This window comes from Chanodichthys erythropterus, chromosome 21 (assembly GCF_024489055.1).
Source record: "Chanodichthys erythropterus isolate Z2021 chromosome 21, ASM2448905v1, whole genome shotgun sequence".
NCBI lineage: Eukaryota > Metazoa > Chordata > Actinopteri > Cypriniformes > Xenocyprididae > Chanodichthys > Chanodichthys erythropterus.
The window spans coordinates 2,299,782-2,308,904 of record NC_090241.1 but is presented as its reverse complement, the minus strand read 5'-3'; the positions used below and the strand labels follow the sequence as shown (position 1 = coordinate 2,308,904).

The 9,123-nt window shown below is 38.7% G+C and overlaps 1 protein-coding gene across 2 annotated transcripts; it reads left to right on the top strand.

Annotated features, from left to right (window-relative positions):
- The first annotated feature begins 293 nt into the window (after window positions 1-293).
- Window positions 294-2,291, top strand: gbx2 (gastrulation brain homeobox 2). 2 transcript variants are annotated; one of them, XM_067374515.1, is made up of 2 exons: window positions 294-946; window positions 1,786-2,291. In XM_067374515.1, exons 1-2 carry the CDS (start codon window positions 436-438, stop codon window positions 2,289-2,291), a joined length of 1,017 nt encoding a protein of 338 aa, XP_067230616.1. In that variant the 5' UTR covers window positions 294-435. The 2 variants fall into 2 exon arrangements, with proteins under 2 accessions (XP_067230616.1, XP_067230617.1); XM_067374516.1 differs by having other exon boundaries at window positions 294-955.
- Window positions 2,292-9,123: the final 6,832 nt, after the last annotated feature.

Here is a 9,123-nt window from a genome sequence, read left to right as displayed (position 1 = left end):
TCAGAGCGCATGGTGGAGACGCTTAAACCGAAGGAGCGTAATTCAAACTCACACTTCAGTAGATGATCTCAGCTGATACTGCGAGGAGCGATTTATTGTGACTTCCATCAGGTCGGAATGAAACGCGGCCGAGCGGAAGGGACAAGGACGCAGAGATAACTCAAGGGAGGACGATAAAGCTCATCTGAGATGCTCGATCTTTTTCTCGTCCAGACATTTCTCAGCAAGGGATTTGCTTGTGTTTTAATGCACTCTGTTCTTATAACGAAACAAATCAGTTTGGCACCGAACTAAGTCGAAACAGATGCAACGCTTCATTCGCAGGATTACCAAAAGCTCAGAGAGTGTGAGTGTATGATTCTCATCTGAGAGGCACAGGGGAGACAGCTGCTCCCACACACTTCAGGACTTCAGAAACTGGCCATACAAGATCATATGAGTGCAGCTTTCAGTTCACCGTTCATGATGATGCAGCGTCCGGTGGGAAGCACCACTGCATTCAGCATTGACTCGCTCATCGGAGGTCCGCCGCAGCCCAGTCCGGGACATTTCGTGTACACGGGCTATCCCATGTTTATGCCCTACCGGTCAGTGGTTCTACCTCCGCCGCCGCCGCCGCCACCTCCTCCGGCTCTTCCCCAGAGCGCTCTCCCCGCGACCCATCCGCACCACCCGATCCCGGGCTTACCCAGCGGGTTCTGCTCGAGTCTGGCGCAGGGCATGGCGCTCACGTCCACGCTAATGGCCACGTTACCCGGCGGCTTCTCCACCTCGCCGTCTCAGCACCAGGACGCGGCGAGGAAGCTCGGCTCTCAGTCTCTTCACGCCATGTTTGATAAATCTCAGGATATTCGTTTGGATGGAGAGGACGGGAAAACGTTTCCAACGAAAGATTCAGCGACCCTTCCGTCATTTCACGACTCTCAGTCCGTGCACACCTCCACAGGTGAGATTGGTTTTCAGAGACTGCATTGTTGTTTTGAGAAGTAAAAAAAAAAAAAAAAAAGATTTGATTTCAAAACTTATCATGCACTGTTAAATAAAAGTAAAACAGTGTTCTGAAATTTTAAAATAATAATAATAATTAAAAAAAAGATATTTATTATTCAGATGCCATACGTTTTATTCATGCAAATGATGTACTCTTAACCCGTCTGAAATTAATTTGGTCACTTAAATTCAATTTACCGAAAATGCAGGACGGGAATAACTCAAATCTCCCGGAAATAAAATGTCACGATTGAGGCTTAAAGAATATCAGCGCCATATCAAGTTTTCCAGGGAATAGTGCCCGAGGCCGAGCTGCCATCAGAGACTAAATGAGCTCATTTTAATTGAGGGATCGGAGGGCCAGCGGTGTTTAAATGTCCATAAAACTGTAAGCAAAATTCACTGTCGCCCGGATCATTTATATGTACGCAGAGTAAAATAAATGTAGTCGCACAAATGTTATTACAGCAGACCATGTCTGCAACGTCAAGAAAAAGGACGTTAGCAGTTTGATACTGAAACAAGTTCAGTAGTGCATGTTTAAAAATATATAAATGATGATGAAAACTTGCAGAAGTGTCGTTTTGAAGCGTGCAAACTACTTTCCCGTGAGATCCATCACCGTGCGTAATTGCGCGTAAAAGTGGCAGCGATAAACCGGAAGAATGCGTGCGCGAGACTATGAAAACACGACAGCACTATTGAAAAATCAAAACACACATTTTATTGTTTAGATGTTTTAACTTCGCTCAGCTCTCCAAGTAGCTAATCCTGCTTTTTATTCTGTTCCCATAGCGCGAGGACACAGCAAAGACGACGCGAAGGAGGATGAGTGTCACAGGAAAGATGAGAGCTTCTCCATGGACAGTGATTTAGATTACAGCTCCGACGAGAACGGGCCCGGGAACGCGATGTGTCAGAAGGAGGACGGAGACGCCAGCGGAGGACTGGACGGTGGGAACGGGGCCGGGAACACCACATCCACCGGGAAAAACCGGAGAAGGAGGACGGCTTTTACGAGCGAGCAGCTCTTAGAACTGGAAAAGGAGTTTCACTGTAAGAAATATCTATCCCTCACAGAACGCTCACAGATCGCACATGCCTTAAAGCTCAGCGAGGTGCAGGTCAAGATCTGGTTTCAGAACCGGAGAGCCAAGTGGAAACGAGTCAAAGCGGGCAACGTGAACTCCAAAACCGGAGAGCCCTCCAGAAACCCCAAAATCGTGGTGCCCATTCCGGTGCATGTTAGTCGGTTTGCAATACGCAGCCAACACCAACAGTTAGAACAGGCCAGACCTTGACCATTCCAGAGAGAGGACACGAAACATCTCCAAAGAAGCATCAGACTCCTGGGAGAAACTGCAGTTTTATTTCCAACTTTGGACCAAATCACGAACACATTTGAGTTGTGTGTATTTAAAAACATGATGGTTTAGTTTTGTGTGACTGTCTAGTTCGAGTGTTTTTGGCAGAGATGAATATTATCCTGAAAGGAGCACTTCTGGTCTCTGCTGAAGAACACAATATAATAGTGAAATGAAAAGCATTCCCTCGAATTTATAAAGCGACCTGGTAAATATGTGCTTTTTATTTTTTATGATAAATAGCCTATATTTAATTTTTTTTTTCTTGCATTCGTTTCCCTTTTTCTGTAACCCTTTTTTCAGACTCACGGGCACGTTGCTAATTTATTTAATATTGTGAGAGAAAAAAAAAAAAACTTGCTAACGTTTCATGAGTTTTACTGACTTCAGAATATTGTGTGGATTAAAGCTGGACCATAAACACCTGTAAAGAAATTTGTCCTTTTTTTAAAAAAAGAAAAAGAAAAGCAACACGTGATTCAAACTCCATCAGTGCTCATATGATACTTTGAGTGGGCTAGACTTTTTTCTTTACATAATTTGTGTAACTTTTCTCTTTAATATTTTTTTCTTTATAAACATACAATAATAATAATTATTGCTAATAATATTATTTTACGAGCTTGTGAGCGCGCGTCGTTTGCGCGCAGTTTCCTCCCTGATGTTCCTGCTGATCTGAGATCATCTCCTGCTGTTGTGACAGGAGGGTGTGGTTCATGATTTCAGGGTCAGGGTGAGACTCTCACAGCCGCGTGTCAGCCTTGATCTCGGGCGTCACTCTGCCTTATTTTATCGGATGAGAAGTAACGAGCTGTTCGGGGCATGTCGGGAAAGCGCGAATGTAAATCAAATATAATTGCGCAAACAGACTCTGCTGTATATGCATTTGATTACAATGCAATCATTTACACCTCGCAGCAATTAATATTTCTATATTTTATGTTCATATTTTATACTATAATTAGTATAAACTAATTTTAATACTTTATTTATCATTATAATCATATAATATCAGCTACATGTTTATGCGTTTGTATCCGCTTGTCCAAATAGACTTTCATAAAAATTTGTTTCCAAATTAGAGATTAAAAACAATTTTTTTTCTCAAGTCAATTAAGACTTTTTAAGACAATTTATTACAGCCATTCAAGAACATAATTTATTGCAATATAATTAATATAAGTAGATTTTTTAAAAATTAATTTAGAAAACATTTATTTACGATTTTTAAAAAAATCTATTTTTTTTTTAAATCAGGTAGAAATTGATAAAAAATTGGTAAATGAGAAAATAAAAGAGTCTAGGGTTACACTTTATTTGACAGTGTTATTGTTACATTCAGTTATTATTGCAACTAACATAATTACATGCAACTAACCCTAAACCAAACCCCAATCTAACCCTATAGTAAGTACATGTAGTTTCTTAATATTCCTCAGTACTTAAATGTATAATTACAGTGTAACAAAGACACCTTCAAATAAAGTGTAACTGAATCTAGTAACATTCTTACAAGCAATATATAATTATAATGAATTACTTTAATAATAACAAAAACATGTGTAATTACACAAAATAATTACACATGAATATACATGTTGTTTTTTGTAGTATTAATCAGCATTTAGCCTATAAATGGAGAGTAAAATATAAGGTGAAACAAAAGTTCTTATGACTGCAGTAAAGTTTCATTATTAAACTGGAATCCTAATTTTTCTTCTCAGAGGAACTGAATTATTATTGGTAGCAGATTTATTGTTGTGTGCAAGTGCAAGTCCTGAGCATTGCAATAGATCAGACATCATCAGTGCCTCATCATCATCATCATCACACACACACACACACACACACACACACTAGACAACTGAAATGTGCTGGTCTGAATGATGCTGGAGAATAGACGATGCATTCATGTAGATTATAGTGACATGAAAACTGTGCAGAAAGACATTTGAAAAGGAGCTGATAGAGAGAAAGAGAGATCTGACAATTGCCTAAACTCTGATGATTTTTTTTGCAAATTGTAATCAAGGCTGGCCGTAGTGTGTGACAGATAAACGGCCCCGCGGGGACAGACTCGGGCCTCAGCTTTCACTCCAGCTCGTCCCTCCTGCACTAAATTAACAGCGTCAAATTAACCTCTGGTGATTAATCCTGACGAGATACTGAAACACTGAACAACTCAGATCATGAGAGACAAAACACCTTTGATTTGATTCTTAAAAATAAACTTCTGTTTTTCTAACATGTAAGTATTTCATGTTTTATTAAATAAAACCTTTTTAAATTAACATTATTGTAATCATAATTGGAGATTATTTAAGATCAATTGAAGATTTTTTTTGTTCATTTATAGATCTGTATATTGACAAAAGCACATGCAAAAAAATACCTAATTGCATTCAATCTTTTACAAGTATTAAGCACAAAATAAGCCTGATTTATCACTATAAAGCAGTAGTTTATGAATGCAGATTTTTCCTTTTAGTTTAGATTTTACTCATTAGAAAATAATCAAAAATAAATTCCTATTAATAATTAATGAGCATCAAGCAGTCAGGTTGTGTTATAATGAGTTATAATACCATCAGTTCAACCAATTAGAAATGAGCTACAGGGATGAAATCACAAATCACACACACACACATAATATTTACAGATTCTGTGTAAAATATAAAGGATTACAAGACGAAACAGAATCTTGAGGTAATTACAGCTTCATCTCTGGGTTATAATTGGAGTTGAGATTATATTAATGCATGTTAAATGACAGGACAGGTATCGTCTGATTCTTCTTTAATTTGATATTTAAAAATATTATATATTAAATACATTGTTAAAAAGTTCAGAAAAAGGGATATTTTTGCACAAAACAGGCGACATTTGACAATTGTGACTGACTAACACACACACACACACTTTCCATGTTTTATGGGAACTTAATAATTTTTTTTCCATACATTTTTGGAATGATTTTTATACTGTACTTTAAACTACATTTTCTATTCCCTAAACCTGCATTTTTACATTTTCAAAAAAACATCACTTAGTATGATTTATAACCCGATTTCCTATATATTAGCTATTTTTAATGAAAATATTTACAATAAAATGAAGACAGGGACAACATTTTTAACAAGTATATATTCGATTACCAGTACATTTATGCATGCAGTTTAAAACATCCATGTGTGGGTTTCAGATCACCTCAGAGCTGATGATCAAATACAGCACTCCATGCTCTTGACATCAATTCACACAAAGTAGTAGAAGAGAATTATTGGATTATATCAGAGTTTGAGTTACACCCGTCTGTACGGCAGGATTAGAGCACTTCCAGCTCTTTCTCTCTGAACATTTGGATTATCATCACAACATGATGGTGCAGCTCACGCCTCATTTCAGGGCTTCTCTAGCATTTCTAATGCCATTATTGTGTGTGTGTGTGTGTGTGAGAGAGGGACACACACACATATCATGATAGATGAACAGCTCTGTTAATGCACTGAACCAGTGCTCTGCCTCATTGGATTTCTAAGTGGAACTGATTTATGATGAGAGATGATCAGACTAGATCTGGACAAGATGCTTCAGGGTTTTGTGCTTCTGGACCACCGCTGACATTTCAAGGATTCGTTTCCCACGGCTCCTCTAGCCTGTCAACCTTCGACAGCTTACGAGCTGCAAATGTTTGTGAAAGGAATTATAAGAAAACAAACACACTTCCTGTCAGTCGCTCATAATCACGCTCCCCTCTCAACCACGAAACATTTCCTCTTTCTATAGATTGCTCTTTTCTCTCTCTCTCTGCCTTCTGCCTTGTCTAATCTCTTTAATTACATCTGTTTTCCTGGGCTGCTGAGGCCTCTTTTGTCCTCCCGGTCAGGGGGCTTTTGTGGGGGCAGAATCAAGCCCGGCATCCCCTCCTCGGATGCTTTGTGGAGCTGCGGCTCTCTTCCTGCGAGGGAGAGGATGAGAAGGGGATTAGAGGATCTTTATCTCATTAGAGACACAGTGAGTCGGCAGGGCCCGGCTTTAACGCCTTCATCTGCACCGCGGAGGCCAGAGAGCGGACCGCACCCGCTGACAAACCCAAACCAGGCGTTCGGGCTGCAGACATGTGTTTCGACTAGATTAACATCTTCTGAAACACCGCTGATTTGTATCCAATATATAGAAGTATAAGTTTTAAAAGAAAAGTTGGCACATTTTGGAAACACAATATCTGTGATTTGTTAATTCTCTTGAACCTTTATTTAACTGATTAAAGTACAAAGAACGTTTTCACTGACCAACTTAAGTGTATTTTGTAAATATAAGCTAATTTTGATTTTGATGGCTGCAACACACTCCAACAAAGTTGGAAAAAATAATAGTGAAAAGTTTACAGAATATCCCAGTTAAACAGTTTTGAAACAGTCCAGAATTAACTGGTGATAGATTTGGTGATTGCTTGCAAAGGATGTTAGTTTTATACCCAAACACAAAGACGGTTCACGGCTCATCATTTTGTGCCAAATTTCATGAGAGAATCAGCAAATGATTCAAAAATCTCATTTTTTCTTAATGCAAAATTGCAAAGTATTTACAGATTCAGGTAATCCAGAGCATTTCAGTCTGTGTAGGGCCAGGCAGTCCTCCGGTGAATGTGCATGACCTTTGACCCCTCAGACAGCACTGCATGAGGAACCATCATACTACACTAAAAATGCTGGATTAAAAACAACCCAAGTTGGGTTGAAAATGGACAAACCCAGTGATTGGGTTAAATGTTTGCTCAACCTGCTGAGTAGTTTTATTTAACTCAACTGTTGTTTAAAAATGACTGTATTGCTTGCTTAAAATGAACCCAAAATGAACATTTATTAATGTGTTTAATAAACAGCCATATGGGCTTGGGAGTACTTTGGAAAACAGAAATGCAACGTGAGTCTCTGTTATACAGGGAGAAACTATCTGCTTCTGCATCTGAGTTCTCAGGGCCTGAGCTCACCTCAGACGCTCTGAAACACAGTGGAAATGTGTGCTGTGGTCAGATGAGTCCACCATTTGGAAAAACAGACATTGAGTTCTCAGTCCCAAAGATGAAAGAGACCGTCCAGACTTTCGTCAGCGACAGGTGCAAAACATCTGTCATGGTACGGAGGTGCGTCAGAGCAAACAGCATGATGTGGAGACGTGTATTGGGATTGTACGGAGACATAAACTGCCATCAAGATGACATGTTTCCTGGGAAGCAAGACAATGCCAGACCTTGTTCTGCACGTGCTAAAACAGAGTGGTTTCTAGACACTCCACAATGTAGAAGAAATGTGCTTTCAGTCCAGATCTGACTCTTATTGAAAATGCATGGCCCATCATGAAAAGGAGAATCAGATAATATGACCACGGATAGTTGAGCAGCTGTCTTGTACCATCCAGACTAGTGAAATTCTCGGTTTTCACTGTTATTTCTATTTCTTATGCATTCCATTGTTATTATTATGTATTTGACTCTTCTTTATGTAAAGCACTTTGAATTACCATTGTGTATGAAATGTGCTATACAAATAAAATTGCCTTGCCTTGTATCAGGTGAGATTGGGCAAAAATTCCATTTGCAAAACTGCAACAGTTAGTAAACTACAAAATTCCTCCAGATCCTGCAAATTCTTCAGTTTTCAAGCATTATTTTGCATATTTGAACCCTTTCCAGCAGTGACTGTATGATTTTGAGATTCATCTTTTCACACTGAGGACAACTGAGGGACTCAAACTCAACTATTAAAAAAGGTTCAAACATTCACTGATGCTCCAGAAGGAAACACGATGCATTAAGAGTTGGGGGGTGAAAACTTTTAGAACAAGATGTCCAAATTTTTCTTATTTTGTTTAATATCATTGTGTTTGATTTAGTACTGCCCTTCGGAACCAACAGAATACACTTGCATGTTTCCTGGAAGACAAATTAAGTACAATTTCCCTTGATATTTAAATTCAAAAGTTTTCACCCCTCGGCTCTTAATGCGTCTTGTTTCCTTCTGGAGCATCAGTGAATGTTTGAACCTTTTTTAATAGTTGAGTTTGAGTCCCTCAGTTGTCCTCAGTGTGAAAAGATGAATCTCAAAATCATTCAGTGACTGCTGGAAAGGGTTCAAATAGGCAAAAATGCTTGAAAACTGATGAATCTACAGGAGCTGGAGGATTTTTCTGAAGAACAGAGCTCAGTTTAACTGCTCAGGACAAACAAGAGACTCATGAACAACCATCACAAAACACAAAAACAGTCGTGGATCATCAGGTAACCACACACAGTATTGAGAATCAAGGGTTCACATACTTATGAATGGAGTTATTTTAATAAATTCAGCTATTATTTTGTCTTGTGAACTAAATGCAAACATCTTTTATGTAAAATATCTTACTCAGGACAGTACTAAACAAAAAATAACATGCATTTTGTATGATCCCTCTTATTTTGTTAAAATTATTCACATTTTCAGATTCTGCAAGTGGTTCACATACTTATTCATGCAACTGTATATATACACACACACACACACACACACACACACACACACACACACACACACACACACACACACACACACACACACACACACACACACACACACACACACACACACACACACACACACACACACACACACACACACACACACACACAATAAAATACAATTAAAATGGTAGAAAAAAATCAAGGAGAGAACATTATATTAAGAAGCTTTTTATTGAAAAGAGACATTACAGTATAAGACTCTGCATCAGG

What these genes read in the sequence shown, in the direction of transcription:
- gbx2 (XM_067374516.1), top strand. Translation starts at nt 436, where the DNA reads ATGAGTGCAGCTTTCAGTTCACCGTTCATGATGATGCAGCGTCCGGTG. An exon ending in CACCTCCACAGGTGAGATTG is followed by an intron (nt 956 to 1,785) that starts GTTTTCAGAGAC and finishes CTGTTCCCATAG; the next exon opens with CGCGAGGACACAGCAAAGAC.